Source organism: Salvelinus fontinalis, chromosome 3 (assembly GCF_029448725.1).
Source record: "Salvelinus fontinalis isolate EN_2023a chromosome 3, ASM2944872v1, whole genome shotgun sequence".
In the NCBI taxonomy this organism is placed as follows: domain Eukaryota; kingdom Metazoa; phylum Chordata; class Actinopteri; order Salmoniformes; family Salmonidae; genus Salvelinus; species Salvelinus fontinalis.
This window is the reverse complement of record NC_074667.1, coordinates 73,811,755-73,828,851: the sequence shown is the minus strand read 5'-3', so window position 1 is coordinate 73,828,851 and position 17,097 is coordinate 73,811,755. Positions and strand designations below refer to the sequence as shown.

The following is a 17,097-nucleotide window of genomic DNA, read 5'->3' as shown; positions in this document are numbered from 1 at the left end:
GGTCCCAGTGACGGGCAGGAAGGACAATGGGAGACAGCTAAATACTCTGGTGCATTCTACTTCCCAGCACTCTGAGCCTCTACGGAACATCTCCCACCTCAGCACAGGAAGGTAAGACAGGACTCCTCTCTCATTCAGATATTGAGGAGACAATACATAAAGCTTTTCTGTATTCTTTGAATTTGAGGTTCAGGTATAATTGCAGAACATTATTAAATGTATTATCATAAATATCTGTGTATTTCAGTATGTAGAAAATCGGCCATTATTGAGTAAATTACTATTTATTTAACTTTTTAGATATTGACACAATTTACATAAGGGCAAAATGAAACATTTTAAGGATAGGCCTATTAGAAAAATCTGGAAATAAAATATAGGTTTTCCTTATTTTCTTTTTACAATTAATTTGTTTGGGAAATTCATTTTTGACTTTCAGGTTTCCAACTGATTTGAGTTTTCCAATTGATCTTTTGTTCCAATTAATTGTATATTCTTTATGGGATTTGACTGTGACATTAAAGATTTGTCTCAGACAATAAATTCCAACAGAATTAAAGAAATTGTACAGGTTTAAAATGTTTAACAGTTATTTCCATAACCTCTAAGTATTCCACATCGTTTCATATTACTAATAATTCAAACTGGGTTCCCATCTAAACTGGACACTGCGACATTCCTCATGGAATTGGAAATTCTAAAAAAGAACCTCTTAATCCCAACCTCCTGGTCCCTTTAAGGAGAAGGCAGCCTGACAGGTCTATTTGTGGAGCGTTATCCAGTGGAAATGAGCAGGAGAAAGCTGGGATTGTTATCTGTCTGGAATAGTTACCACGCCAGAGCCGATGAATGCCTCTCCCTCTGTCTGCCATCACTTTATTTTCTGGGGGAGAGCCATTGTCAGCAGAAGGGGGACGGGCCACGGGCCACGGTCTCCAGACCCCAGGCATCAGGCTCCAGACCGCAGACTCCATACACCAGGCTCCATAACCCAGGTTCCAGACACCAGGCTCCAGACACCAGGCTCCATAACCCAGGCTCCAGACCCCAGGCCAGAGGGTGAGCCGTAGTAGTAGGGTCTGGTGAAGTAAACCACTTGGAGCCCTGAGTGACCACTTTTAACCTGTTGATAATGTACTGTAGTAGGTGGAGAATATCAAACCATGATAATATACTGTAGTTGGTGGAGAGTAACAACCATGATAATGTACTGTAGTTGGTGGAGAGTAACAACCATGATAATGTACTGTAGTTGGTGGGGAGTAACAACCATGATAATGTACTGTAGTTGGTGGGGAGTAACAACCATGATAATGTACTGTAGTTGGTGGAGAGTAACAGCCATGATAATGTACTGTAGTTGGTGGAGAGTAACAACCATGATAATGTACTGTAGTTGGTGGAGAGTAACAACCATGATAATGTACTTTAGTTGGTGGAGAGTAACAACCATGATAATGTACTGTAGTTGGTGGAGAGTAACAACCATGATAATGTACTGTAGTTGGTGGGGAGTAACAACCATGATAATGTACTGTAGTTGGTGGAGAGTAACAGCCATGATAATGTACTGTAGTTGGTGGAGAATAACAGCCATGATAATGTACTGTAGTTGGTGGAGAATATCAAACCATGATAATATACTGTAGTTGGTGGAGAATAACAGCCATGATAATGTACTGTAGTTGGTTGAGAATATCAAACCATGATAATATACTGTAGTTGGTGGAGAATAACATCCATGATAATGTACTTTAGTAGGTTCTCGATTAACAACCATGATAATGTTATGTAGTTACTGGAGAATAAAAACCATGATAATGTGCTGTAGAAGGTGGAGAATAACAGCCGTGATAATGTGCTGTAGAAGGTGGAGAATAACAGCCGTGATAATGTGCTGTAGAAGGTGGAGAATAACAGCCGTGATAATGTAATGGGCTATACATTTGGGTGATGTTTTTATCTCGGCTGAGTAGCCTCGTTTCACTGCCAAAAATAAAATTGAACCATCTGGTGTTCAGCGAAATAACAACACAATGTCAAATACAGATAGCTTAGTCAAATAATTAACATCCAATCACATTAACCGTTACTCTCTGGCGAGAATTCCACTAATTGTCCCTATGTAGCCAAACGTAGCTGCTGCTCATTCCGTTTGCTCGAAAATTGATAAATGGTTAAAAAAAAGTAAGGCCCATGTCCATAGAGACACATACCAGCTCTACTGTTAGTACTGCTACTACCAGCAGTACTGCACCTGTCGAAGACACAAGTTGTTCTGCTTCCACGCGCACATCCAATGCTATCATTAGTAATTCTACATTTGTTGTTAGCCCAGCTAGCATGGACACTGACAGTTGTGAATTTGATGCAGCCGAAGGGCTACTGCCACCTTACCCAGAAATCACCGAACAACAGACAGGGACATTGGACCATTGAAGAGGCGCAAATATGATGAGAACTACATTGATTTGGGGTTCACCTATATTGGGAGTAGTGCCTTTCCTCAGCCGCAGTGTGTTATATTTTCACGGCCGTCGAAAGAACTGGACCAAAGCGCAGCGTGGTAAGCGCACATTTTCCCTTTATTTAAAATGACGCCAACAAAACAATAAACCATACAAAACGACCGTGAAGCTTAAGAGCTATAGTGCCACAAACAAAGACAACTACCCACAACGAAAGGAGGGAAAAAGGGCTACCTAAATATGGTTCCCAATCAGAGACAATGATAGACAGATGTCCCTGATTGAGAACCATATCCGGCCAAAACATAGAAACACAAAATCATAGCAAACAAAATATAGAATGCCCACCCCAAATCACACCCTGACCAAACCAAATAGAGACATAAAAAGGCTCTCTAAGGTCAGGGCGTGACATATATGTGCAAATGTACTATCTCACAACTCAATGAAACCTTCACTCTTCTGCAGACATTTAGAAATGAAACATGCCAATTTGAATAATAAGCCACAGGAGTTTTTTGAGCGAGAATTAAGACGACTTTCGAGTAGTAAGACATGTATAAAAGCAACAGATAACATTAATAAGAAGGGTCTGGAAGCGTCTTATATGGTGAGCTACCGAGTGGCTAAGACAGGCAAGCCACATGGGACAATGCTGGGGGAAAAGGCCAAATAAACTATACAGACAATGCTTTCATCAAATAACACTGTTTCACGACGCATCGGTGACATGGCAGGAGATGTTTTGAAACATTTGCTGCTTCGCATACAAGCCAGTGAATTCTATGCGTTACAGTTGGATGAGTCAACAGGCGTGGTGGGCCTGGCACAGCTCCTGGTATATGTCTGTTACGTTTATGGGGGGTCAATTAAGGAAGACATCCTGTTCTGCAAACCACTGGAAAACAACACAACAGGAGAGGATATTTTTAAAGTACTGGACAGCTTTGTGACATCAAATGGACTTTGGTGGTCAAGATGTGTTGGTATCTGTACTGATGGTGCAAAATCCATGACAAGGAGACATAGTGGAGTGGTAACGCGTGTGCAAGCAGTTGCTCCCGACGCCACTTGGGTACACTGCAGCATCCACTGAGAGGCTCTTGCTGCCAAGAGAATGCCTGGAAGCTTGAAAGACGTTTTGGACTCTACAGTGAAAATGGTTAACTTTGTTAAAGCAAGGCTCCTGAACTCTCCTGTATTTCCTGCATTATGCAATAATATAGGCAGTGACCATGTAATGCTTTTACAACATACAGAAGTGTACTGGTTATCAAGGGGTAAAGTATTGGCATGTTCTTTTTTTTTTATTGAGAAACGAGCTTAAAGTTTTCTTTGCTGAGCATCATTTTCACATGTCTGAATGCTTGCATGATGACGAGTTTCTCACACGACTGGCCTATCTGGGTGAGGTTTTTTCTCACCTGAATGATCTGAATCTAGGATTATAGGGACTCTCCACAACTATATTCAATATGCAGGACAAAATTGAGGCTATGATTAAGAGGTTGGAGCTCTTCTCTGTCTGCATTAACAAGGACAACACACAGGTCTTTCCATCATTGTATGATTTTCTGTGTGAAAATGAACTCAAGCGTATCCCTTTGATTCCCTGCCTCCAGTCCACTTACCGATATCTGAACAAGAGAGCCTCAATCTAAATTGCAACAAACTGTCCTGTGAAAATTGAATTTAATCAGAAGCCACTGTCAGGGATAGAGCTGCGCTCAGAGTATCCTGCCTTGGCAAATTGGGCTGTTAAGACACTGATGCCCTTTGCAACCATATACCCATGTGAGAGTGGATTCTTGGCCCTCACAAGCAAAACCAAATACAGGCAGGTGTGTGAAAAATGATTTAAGACTGAGACTCTCTCCAATACAACCCAACATTGCTTTCAAGCACACTCTTCTCATTAAACTGTGGTGAGTTATTCACGATTTTTGATGAACAAATAAGGTTTGATATGTAAGATGGCTAAATAAAATGCACAATTATTGATTATTATTATATTAATTATTTGTGCCCTGGTCCTATAAGAGCGCTTTGTCACTTCCCACGAGCCGGGTTGTGACAAAAACTCACACTCATTGTTATGTTTAATAAATGTATCTTATGTGTGTGTGGCAGGCTTACAATGGTGGCAAAAAAAGTGTGCTGACCCTGGTGCTAGAGGGGGTACGCAGCTGGAGGTTGAATGTTTGAAGGGGTACGGGACTATAAAAAGTTTGGGAACCACTGCTGTAGATTTGTGGTCTCTGTCATCAAGCACTTCAGAAACAATAAGATTTATTTTTGTCTTCTAGGTGAATCTACATTGCCAAGATGCCGGATCAAGTGTAAGTATATCATGTTTCTGTTTTCTTTTCCAGCAGTCCCCTTTAAGAGAAGGGTCAGACATCACATGGCAGTTATCTTAAGAAACACTAGCAATGACTGCCTGATAAATTCTGTCTGCCACATCGGGTATGTATTTCAGATACTTTATCTCTAATGCCAAATTATGTTTACACTAAAATGTGTTTTTTCTTTACAGACAAGAGGTAAGAGCTCTAATTGTATTACATAAATGCTGATAAACTCTGATTAATTGAGACATTATTATACTGTCAATCATAATTTGACTATAACTAAATTAATCAAATTGATTTAATATTTTTGAAGCAAAAGTCGAAGATCTCTGCCTCCCGTAAGCTCATGCTAAAGGTGAGTCTATAGCCACACTATGACTACAGCAATAACACTTGACTATTTGGAAACTACCTATCATATGTGGCAATGCATTTTCAAACTTAAATGTATTTTCAGAGCTTAATGGTGGCCAAGGCGAAGGAGGAGATCGAGCAGGAGATAGTGGATAAAGAGGAGGAGAAGGAGAGGTATCTGGCAGAGAGAGCTCCTCCCTTACAGATTGGTGGCATGTCCTTTGCTGAGCTCCAGGTACTCCCATCCATACATACGTTCAATAAACCTGTTGACTGTTTATGGTCCTGGCTGCTGGGTAGCTCATTGCTAATTCTAATTTCCTGAACAGGAGTTATGTCAGGAGTTACATGCCAAGGTTGATGTGGTGGATGAGGAGCGATATGACATTGAAGCCAAAGTCATGCACAACACCAGAGAGGTAACGTAGCCTACATGATGCTGCTTGAATCATACACTACATGACCAAAAGTATGTGGACACCTGCTCATCGAATGTCTCATTCCAACATCATGGGCATTAATATGGAGTTGGTCCCCCCCTTTGCTGCTATAACAGCCTCAACCCTTCTGGGAAGGCTTTCCACTAGATGTTGGAACATTGCTGCGGGGACTGGCTTCCATTCAGCCACAAAAGCATAAGTTAGGTCGGGCACTGATGTTGGGCGAATAGGCCTGGCTCTCAGTCTGCGTTCCAATTCATCCCAAAGGTGTTCGATGGGGTTGAGGTCAGGGCTCAGGCCAGTCAAGTTCTTCCATACCAATGTTGACATACCATTTCTGTATTGACCTCGCTTTGTGCACGGGCATTGTCATTCTGAAACAGGAAAGGGCCTTCCCCAAACTGTTGGAAGCACAGTATCATCTTAAATGTCATTGTATGCTATAGATTTCCTTTCGAAGGAACTAAGGGGCCTAGCCCGAACCATTAAAAACATCCCCAGACCATTCTTCCTCCACTAAACTTTACAGTTGTAACTGTGCATTCAGGCAGGTAGAGTTCACCTGGCAACCCTGATTCATTTGTTGTACTGCCAGATGGTGAAGCGTGATTCATCACTCCAGAGAACGCATTTCCACTGCTCCGGAGTCCAATGGCGTCGAGCTTTACACCACTCCAGCCTACACTTGGCATTGCACATGGTGATTTTAGGTTTGTGTGTGGCTGCACAGCCATGGAAACCCATTTCATGAAGCTCCCGACCAACAGTTGTTGTGCTGATGTTGCTTCCAGAAGCAGTTTGGAACTCAATAGTAAGTGTAGCAAACGAGGACAGACTATTATCCACTGTGTTCTCGGGGACCTTCAATGCTGCAGACATTTTTTGGTACCCTTCCCCCAGATCTGTGCCTTGACACAATCCTGTCTCGGAGCTGTGCGGACAATTCCTTTGACCGCATGGCTTGGTTTTTCCTCTGACATGCACTGCCAACTATGGGACCTTATATAGAAAGATGTACCTTTCCAAATCATGTCCAATCAATTTAATTTACCACAGGTGGACTCCATTCAAGTTGTAGAAACATCTCAAGGATGATCAATTGAAACAGAATGCACATGAGCTCAATTTCGTGTCTCATAGCAAAGAGAAAAAAATTGCAGAGATTGCACAACAAATACTTATTTCCATTGTGGTCCCAGATGTCTGTTGTGTAGCCCATAAAGATTGAAGAAACTTTAGTTTTATCTCTATGATGGTCCACCTCTTCTGTCCCGCAGATAAAGGACCTGAACATCAAGGTTCTGGACCTGAGGGGGAAGTTCAAGCGGCCCAATCTGAGGAGGGTGAGGGTCTCTGCTGATGCCATCCTGCGCTCCCTTCTAGGCTCCAAACACAAGGTCTCCATGGACCTCCGGACAAACCTGAAGTCAGTCAAGAAGGAGGACACAGAGAAGGTATGTTTTGTTTGCCGTGGTATATTTAGTGGGTCCTCATCAGACCAAAGGTAGCAAGCATTAGTGTAAAAAAAAGTCTGTCCTGCTCCTCTCTACCTGACTTTCCCTCACAGTCCCTTCAGTTTCCCTTAAGTCATGCAAGTTTGGCTCTAAACCAAGTTTTCAGTGTCTATTTTAAAGAAGTGATCTTTGTGTGTACTAATGTGTGCTGGTGAACTATAGAATAAAACTATGGATTTGGAACATCTGACTGGTTCTTGCCAGACCGCTTGTAGTGGAGTTTGACCAAAGTAGCATTAAGTCACTAGTGTGTGAGGGCATCTACAGCCAACCACCCAGACGGCTCCAGCTAGATGTTTTAACATGGCCCTTAGAATCACCGGATTCTGGCCTGCTATAGTTGACATGTTGAGATGCCGCTAAGAGGAGTCTGTGTTTCTTGCCAAGAGACGCCTGTCACTACCCACCTCAGCCCAGACCGCCACAAAAAAACGCTATGCACCTGAGGAAGATGAGGGGGCACACACCAACACTCAGACATAATTTACAAACGAAGCATTTGTGTTTATTGAGTCTGCCAGATCAGATGCAGTAGGGATGTTCTCTTGATAAGTGTGTGAATTGGACAATTTTCCTGACAAAATGTAACGAGTACTTTTGGGTGTCAGGGAAAATGTATGGAGTAAAACGTACATTATTTTATTTAGGAATGTAGTGAAGTAAAAGTAAAAGTTGCCAAAAATATAAAAAGTAAAGTAATGTACAGATACCCTCAAAAAATACTTAAGTGGTACTTTAACCTCTTTCAGCTAGGGGGCACTATTTTTATTTTATGGAAAAATAACGTTCCCAAGGTAAACAGACTATTTCTCAGGCCCAGAATATGCATAGCATTGACAGATTAGGATAGAAAACACTCTAAAGTTTCCAAAAACTGTCAGAAATATTGTCTGTGAGTATAACAGAACTGATTTTGCAGGCGAAAACCTGAGGAAATCTAACCTGGAAGTGCCTTTTATTTGGAAAATCCCTGTTCCATTGCCTGCCCCTCCTCCATTTAAAGGGGTATCAACCAGATTCATTTTCCAATGACTTCCTCAGGCTGTGACCAGGCTTTAGACATAGTTTCAATCTTTTATTTTGAAAAATGAGCGAGATTTATCAAAACGCGTCAGGTGTCCTTTGATTAGTTCCTGCGCGCGAGAGTTGTAGCGCAACATTTTCTTTCTCTGTAGTATTGAATAGTTTACCGTCCGGTTTAAATATTATAGATTATGTATGTTAAAAACAACCTGAGGATTGATTATAAAAAAAGTTTGACATGTTTCTACGAACATTACGGATACTTTTTGGAATTTTCGTCTGCCCTTCAGGACCGGCACGAGCCTGTGGTTTTCTGAACATAACGCGCAAACCAAATGGAGGTTTTTTGCTTATAAATATCATCTTTATCGAACAAAAATAACATTTATTGTGTAACTGGGAGTCTCGTGAGTGCAAACATCCGAAGATCATCAAAGGTAAGCGATTAATTCTATTGCTTTTCTGACTTTCGTGACCAAGCTAATTTGCGGCTAGCTGTTCTTACTGTTTTGTCTAGTGATTGATAAACTCACAAACGCTTGGATTGCTTTCGCTGTAAAGCATATTTTCTAAATCTGACACGATAGGTGGATTAACAACAAGCTAAGCTGTGTTTTGGTATATTTCACTTGTGATTTCATGATTATAAATATTTTGAGTATTTTTTTAAAATTTGGCGCTCTACAATTCAGCGGTTGTTTACGAAAATGATCCCGCTAAAGGGATCCGTGAGTCAAGAAGTTAAGAAGTATTTTTACTTAAGTAACTTTGACCACTGCCCATGCCCTCACACCAGTACATTCACATGCTTTATATACTGTTACATGCACACTTATCACATAGTATTCCATACATAAGTTAAGGCCATGCAGCCATATATGTATGTGGTGGACACTTGATACGGTCAAATGATATTGTTGTAGTATGTCACAAAATCATGTTACAACCACACATATCAATAATAATTTTACACATCAATATTTTGCTAAGTCTTGCTAAGTGAATGGGTCTCTGCAGAAGGTGTAAATGGTACAGCCAAATGGTTACTTGCATAGTAGCAATACTAGAAGTATATTGTGTCAAAATAAAATAATATACAGTATTTTCAAGAACAATATCAATAAAGATATCAGTGATACACAAGGTAGTTGTATGCATACAATCAGGGGTAAAGTGACTGAGCAGCAGGATAAAAGTAAATCAAAAATAGTAGCAGCAACATATGGCGTGTGGGTTAGGAGAGAGTCATTTGAATAGAGGCACTGCAGATAGTGCTGATTACTGGTCCGTCCGAACCACGCATGAACAGGAAATTTATATTCGGAGAGCATGTTTCTGTCCTGCCCTTGACTTGGGTCAATCAATCAAATGTATTAATAAAGCCCTTCTTACATCAGCTGATGTCACAAAGTGCTGTACAGATACCCAGCCTAAAACCCCAAACAACAAGCAATGCAGGTGTAGAAGCACGGTCGATAGGAAAAACTCCCTAGAAAGGTCGAAACCTCGGAAGAATCCTAGAGAGGAACTAGGCTATGAGGGTTGGCCAGTCCTCTTCTGGCTGTGCCAAGTGGAGATTATAACAGAACATGGCCAAGATGTTCAAATGTTCATAGATGACCAGCAGGGTCAAATAATAATAATCACAATCTCTTCCGCACAAGGTAGCACATCCGGTGAACAGGTCAGGGTTCCATAGCCGCAGGCAGAACAGTTGAAACTGGAGTAGCAGCATGACCAGGTGGACTGGGGACAGCAAGGAGTCATCAGGCCAGGTAGCCCTGAGGCATGTTCCTAGGGCTTAGGTCCTCCGAGAGAAAGAAAGAGAGGGAGACAGAATTAGAGAGAGCATACCCAAATTCACATAGGACACCGGATAAGACAGGAGAAATAGTCTAGATAAAACAGACTGACCCTAGCCCCCCGACATAAACTATTGCAACATAAATACTGGAGGCTGAGACTGGAGGGGTCGGAATACACTACGGCCCCGTCCGACGATACCCCCGGACAGGGCCAAACAGGTAGGATATAACCCCACCCACTTTGCCAAAGCACAGCTCCCACACCACTAGAGGGATATCTTCAACCACCAACTTACTATCCTGAGACAAGGCCCGAGTATAGCCCACAAAGATCTCCCCCTTGGCATGAATCCGAAGAAGGGGGGGTCGCCAACCCAGACAGGAAGACCACGTCAGTGACTCAACCCACTCAAGTGACGCACCCCTCCTAGGGACAGCATGGAAGAGCACCAGTAAGCCAGTGACTCAGCACACGTAATAGGGTTTGAGGCAGAGAATCCCAGTGGAGAGAGCGGAACCGGCCAGGCAGAGACAGCAAGGGTGATTTGTTGCTCTAGTGCCTTTCCGTTCACCTTCACACTCATGGGCCAGACTACACTCAATCATTGGACCTACTGAAGAGATGAGTCTTCATTAAGGTCGAGACCGAGTCTGCGTCTCTCACATGGGTAGGCAGACCATTCCATAAATATGGAGCTCTACTGGAGAAAGCCCTGCCTCCAGCTATTTGATTAGAAATTCTAGGGCAGTAAGGAGGCCTGCGTCTTGTGACTGTAGCGTACATGTAGGTACGTACAGCAGGACCAAATCGGAAAGATAGGCAGGACCAAGCCCATGTAATGTTTTGTAGGTTAGCAGTAAAACTTTGGTGCAGGGCATGTGATGTCCATAGCCTCGTTGTCGCAAACTCCCTGATCTTCTCTAAAATATATGTTTGTCTAGCTGTGTCCAGTCCAGGTGGTGCAAGTATAGGCAGACCATCTATGGCAGGAAGGATGTCAGCGTTGCACAGCATCTGAAACCTGGTCCCGACAGTCCGAACGCTCCTAGGCGACAACAACGCCAGGCTCCAGAGCATAGAAGCTGTCAGAAGACATTACAACCCTGCAAAACATCAATTCACCTCCCAAGTTTAGATAAGAAGAATAACGTCATGCAGTGCAATGAAAAGGATTTTCACCTGAAGTGCTGGTACTGCTTGATCTGTGGCAGCGGCCTGAAGTATCGAGTCGGGTGATGTTGCCAGCAATAGCTTTCCACCAGCACCATACCATCCTCAAGTCCAAATAGCTGTGGAATGTTGACCCCTGTCACAGTGCTGTCCTTCACAACACCAGCAATCTCAGACAAAGTGTTCACTCTGGTCTATCTGAAGCGTTGCTTGATGAGGCCGAAGCACAAGTCGGGGGCAAACTTGGTGTGGCCTGTGATCAGGAAGTGAAGATCCAGACTGTTGTGGAGCTTGTGCATGGTCCGCCACACACAATACCAGAGCACAAACTTGTTCTTGCTTTGGCCACTGCAGTTATCACAATTCAGGTCCACACTTGTTTCCCCAACTCCGTAGTTGGTGAAGAAATGGTGCATGTAGTTGCTGCTGCCTTTGCTTGCTTGGGCCAGCTTTCTATTTGATGGGAGGCATTAAACTATTCTCCCTGTATGACTCGTGGAGGAGAGTCAGGCGTGCTCTACTGATGCTGAAATACAAAATCCAGGCAAATATTTTAGCATTATTATACAATAGATGCGAAATGGCATTCTGAGATATCACTACACACACTTCAAACACGTAATGTTAGCTAGCTAGCCAGCCATCTAACGTCAGCTGGCTAGCTAGCAGAAAGCTTTAACTAGCAATATAAACCCAGTGTCATAGCTACCTAAAGTTAACCAAATAGGTTCAATGTTAGCTAGCTAACATTAGACTATAACTAGCAATGTGAAATGGCATTCTGAGAAAACATCACACAATTCATACACGTAAATTAATGTTAGCTAGCAAGTAGCCATCTAACCTCAGCTAATGTTAGCTAGCTAACAGCAAGCTTTAACTTGAGGTATTTTGTTTAGACATGTCACGTTAGCTAGCTAAAAAGTGAACTATAATCCCAATCCATAGAGTAACGCTACTAGCAATACAAACCGATTGTCAGAGCTAAAGTTAACCAAATAAATTAGGTTCAATGTTAACATCAGTTAGCAAGCCATCTAACCGCAGCTAGCTAACAGCAAGCTTTAATTTGGGGTCTTTTGTTCAGACATGTCACGTTAACGTTATCTAGCTAAAAAATGTACTATAGTCCCAATCCATAGAGTAATGTTATTAGCAATACAAACCAATTGTCATGGCTAAAGTTAACTAAATAAGTTAGGTTCAATGCTAACGTTAGCTAGCAAGTCAGCCATCTAACATCAGCTAACGTTAACTAGCTACAGCAAGCTTTAACTTGGGGTCGTTTGTTTAGAAATGTCACTTTAATGTTGGTGTAATGTCTCTTGTTTGTGGGAGAAAGAGTGGACCAAGGCGCAGCGTGGTAGGCGTACATTGTCTTTTTATTGATGACACCAAAACAAAATAACAAAGACAAAAAAACGAAAGCGAACAGTTCTGTCAGGCACAGACACTAAACAGAAAACAAGATCCCACAAAACCCAAAAGGAAAATGACAACTTATATATGATCCCCAATCAGAGACAACGATAGACAGCTGCCTCTGATTGGGAACCACACTCGGCCAAAAACAAAGAAATAGAAAACATAGACTTTCCCACCCGAGTCACACCCTGACCTAACCAAACATAGAGAATAATAAGGATCTCTAAGGTGAGGACGTGACAGTACCCCCCCCCCCCCCCCCCCTACACTGAACCTATAGGGGAGGGTCCGGGTGGGAATCTACTCTCGGTGGAGGCTCCGGTGCGGGACGCCGACCCTTGCTCTGCTTGAGGCTCCCCCCACTTCGGTGGTGCCTCTGGTGCAGGGATCGTCGCCGGGACCTCCGGACCGTAGATCGTCGTCGGGGACTGCAGGCTAGGAACCCTCCCTGTAATCTCCGAACTGGAGACCGTCGCTGGAGGCTCCGGACTGGGGACCGTCGCTGCTGGCTCCGGACCGGGGACCGTCGCTGCTGGCTCCGGACCGGGGACCGTCGCTGCTGGCTCCGGACCGGGGACCGTCGCTGCAGACTCCGGACCGGGGACCGTGCCATGGATCATCACTGGAGGCTCCGGGCCATGGATCATCACTGGAGGCTTCGTGCCATGGATCATCACTGGAGGCTTCGTGCAGTGGATCATCACTGGAGGCTCCGTGCCATGGATCATCACTGGAGGCTCCGGGCCATGGTTCATCACTGGAGGCTTCTTACGTGGAGCCGGAACAGGTCTCACCGGACTGAGGAGATGTACTGGAAGCCTGGTGCGTTGAGCTGCAACATAAAACGTAGAAATAAAGATATAATTCATGCCTTACCTTTGACGAGCTTCTTCTGTTGGCACTCCAATATGTCCCATAAACATCACAAATGGTTCTTTTGTTCGATTAATTCCGTCAATATATATCCAAAATGTCCATTTATTTGGCGTGTTTGATCCAGAAAAACACCGGTTCCAACTTGCGCAACGTGATTACAAATATTTCAAAAGTTACCTGTAAGCTTTATCCAAACATTTCAAACTACTTTTGTAATACAACTTTAGGTATTTTTTTGTGTAAATAATCAATAAAATTGAAGACGGGATATACTTTGTTCAATACTGGAGGAAAACAAAGTGTAGCTAGCTTTCAGGTCACGCGCCTCTAACAAATAGTACACTTCCCTCGAGCCTCATTCTGGATATGGCTACTTCTTCATTTCTCAAAGTAAAAACCTCAACCAATTTCTAAAGACTGTTGACATCCAGTGGAAGCGATAGGAACTGCAAGAAGGTCCCTTAGAAATAAGGACTCCCAATGAAAAATCCTTGAATGAGAAAAAATACATTCTGAATGGTTTGTACTCGGGGGTTTCGCCTGCCAAATAAGTTCTGTTATACTCACAGACATGATTCAAACAGTTTTAGAAACTTCAGAGTGTTTTCTATCCAAATCCACTAATAATATGCATATCTTAGGTTCTGGGCCTGAGAAGCAGGCAGTTTACTTTGGACACGCTTTTCATCCGGACGTGAAAATACTGCCACCTATCCCAGAGAAGTTAACAACTTTATTCGTATTTACAGATGGCATAAACATTTCTTATTTAAGCACATGAAAGTTCACATGTTCGAGAAGGCATTTCTGCCCAAAAAAAACGCATTTTGATAAAAATATATTTTTACGTTCAAACGGCTCTCCTGTAAAGTCGTGACTTGCGACATACGCCTAGTTTCCTGAATCGGGTCACATATTTCCATAAGAAATATTGTGGTGGCTGTAAAATAAAGGCTTTCCTGCTCCTCCCCTCTGTACCGAAGTTTCCCTAACAGTTCCTTCAGTTTCCCTTAAGTCCCGTTAGTTTGGCTGTTCAGCCTACCTTAGTTATCCCTCACCCATCATGGCCCTGCCATTCCCGACCAATCAGAGCACCTGGAAATGCGCATCTGGACACTGCACCCGTCCACTCAGGTCAGAGTGTTATCGTCGTCTGAAGGGAGAAGACACGTTTTCTGAGGACTTTTTATTGTTGACAGTAACACCAATGTCTGAATGTTGTGCGTGTATAGAAATGTAAGTTGCAGGGGGGTTTATTGCTGGTTTTACATGCTGTGTAATAATAGGTAATTACCACTAATGACTTAAAGGTATTTTGATAAGTTTCAGCCATATGTTTTACTGTATGGCTGTAACTATTATTTAATGTCAGAGTTGCCAATGCTGCTTTGTGTATTATTTATCGTATGTAGTATTATTCCGTACTGCCATCAGTGTTATTATTACATTGGTTGCACAAGTTATTTTACAGAAGTTGTTTAATTGTTGCATTGGTAAACATTCTTTTGCATGAAAACGCTACAGCAGTGTTTTCCATAGTGGCCTTTATTAAGGTGAGCATCCAGAGTCATCCCAGACACTACTGAATTGATTTGATTAGATTTTCTTGAAGCTTGCTCATGCGCAAAGTAATTTACGACCTTGTGGGGGCAGATCAGATAAGATCTCAGCCCTGGAAATTCTCACAACAGGCTGGAGAGAGAGTGCCATAAATATTGTCCCTTCTCAGTTGGTAGAGCATGGCGCTTGCAACGCCAGGGTTGTGGGTTCATTTCCCACGGGGGACCAGGGTTCAATTCCCACGGGGGGACCAGGATGAATATGTATGAACTTTCCAATTTGTAAGTCGCTCTGGATAAGAGCGTCTGCTAAATGACTTAAATGTAAATGTAAGCAATTAGCTCCTCGCTCCAAGAGGTGAATGTTAAGTTATATTATTATATTGACGCTGGGTTTATAGCCCTTTGTAGATGTCTTAAAGTGCATTGCCATTTGCCATTTATTCATGTGCATATACATTGCATAGTTAACTAATACTGTTTACATGTGTGCAAATCTTTGCCTTATACAAGCACAAAAAATACTATTCCAAGTCATTTGGATTATCACATCTAAAGAACTACCTTCAATAGGAGCAGCTGTGTCCACGTGTGTGTGTGTGTGTGTGAATCCACGTGTGTGTGTGTGTCCACGTGTGTGTGTGTGCACGTGTGTGTGTACGTGTGTGCACGTGTGTGTGTGCGCGTGTGTGTGCGCGCGTGTGTGCGCGCGTGTGTGCGCACATGTGTGTGCACGTGTGTGTGCACGTGTCTGTCCACGTGTGTGTGTGCATGTGTGTGTGTGCACGTGTGTGTGTGTGTGTGTGTGTGCACGTGTGTGTGTGTGTGTGTGTGTGTGTGTGTGTGCACGTGTGTGTGTGTGTGTGTGTGTGTGTGTGTGTGTGTGTGTGTGTGTGTGTGTGTGTGTGTGTGTGTGTGTGTGTGTGTGTGTGTGTGTGTGTGTGTGTGTGTGTGTGTGTGTGGTGGTGACTATCAAGAGTAATGGGCCTCAACATGGTGTTCTAACCGGACAACACTGTAGTGAGCAGAAACTAAGCAATCACCATAAGTTAATAATGGGTAAGGTCATTCACAGTCGATCGCTCTCACGAGTTTCTGCTAGCCGCTTTTACAAATAGTGTGATGCAACGATGACTTTTGCTGTTATTTTTTTAATAATATACTGTCTGGAGTTTTGTTTGGAGTTTTGATTAAATTGTCAGGTCAATGTTTCCCTGAGTCTGTACATATATGACACAATCTAACAGTTTGTTCTGTACCTTGAAGCTGACCAGCCATAGGACTGACAAACTGAAATTCTACTGTCATGATAGTGACTGCCATTGTCTGTGTGCCTGCAGGAGAAGACAGTAGAGGTCAGTGACTGGAGGAAGAATGTGGAGGCCATGTCTGGCATGGAGGGAAGAAAGAAGATGTTTGACGCAGCGAAAGGCCCCGCCCCATAGACTCAGAAGAGAATACTAAACATTTGGTTTCCTTGTTTCTTTCATTTTTATTAGTCCCGGACATTCAAAATGTACGAACGGTTGGCCTTTTAATCTCTTGTGAATGTATCTACTTTGTCTTTCAGTGCGATTAATACAATTGTTTTATTCTTTGTTCAGCATGGTTTATACAGCACAAGCTGTTAGCTAATCACAATTTTATGTTATTTTGTTATGGGTGAAAAAGGGCATGAAGACAATTTCTGCTCCTCACTGATAATATTGGCCTGAGAATAAATGATAAAGTAAGATAAGCCAGCTTTACTTTAAAGCTGTAGATGCTGTAGATGTTTTGCTTGATGTACATTCATTGTGGCATATCCTTCTACTACAATAAAAAATATTATTGTTTATGCAAATGTGTTATTTAGTTCATCCGACTATTGTTAGCGTTCAACACCAAATGATAACTGTAAAGTATCTACTAGAGTGCATACCATTCACACAACTACACTCTCCTGATGGTGTCTTTATGAAAGTAACAACTACACTCTCCTGATGGTGTCTTTATGAAAGTAACAACTACACTCTCCTGGTAGTGTCCTTACGAAATTACAACTACACTCTCCTGATGGTGTCTTTATGAAAGTAACAACTACACTCTCCTGATGGTGTCTTTATGAAAGT

General features: G+C 42.7%; 1 protein-coding gene across 1 annotated transcript; it reads left to right on the top strand.

Annotated features, from left to right (window-relative positions):
* The first annotated feature begins 5,123 nt into the window (after positions 1-5,123).
* Positions 5,124-16,823, top strand: LOC129851434 (troponin I, slow skeletal muscle-like). The gene is made up of 5 exons (XM_055917958.1): positions 5,124-5,174; positions 5,277-5,408; positions 5,503-5,592; positions 6,891-7,067; positions 16,327-16,823. The coding sequence occupies exons 1-5, from the start codon at positions 5,166-5,168 to the stop codon at positions 16,429-16,431; spliced, it is 513 nt and encodes a 170-aa protein (XP_055773933.1). The 5' UTR covers positions 5,124-5,165; the 3' UTR covers positions 16,432-16,823.
* Positions 16,824-17,097: the final 274 nt, after the last annotated feature.

Coding starts and splice junctions, on each gene's coding strand:
- LOC129851434 (XM_055917958.1), top strand. Junction 5,409..5,502: donor TGTCCTTTGCTGAGCTCCAG/GTACTCCCATCC, acceptor TTTCCTGAACAG/GAGTTATGTCAGGAGTTACA. Junction 5,593..6,890: donor TCATGCACAACACCAGAGAG/GTAACGTAGCCT, acceptor TCTGTCCCGCAG/ATAAAGGACCTGAACATCAA.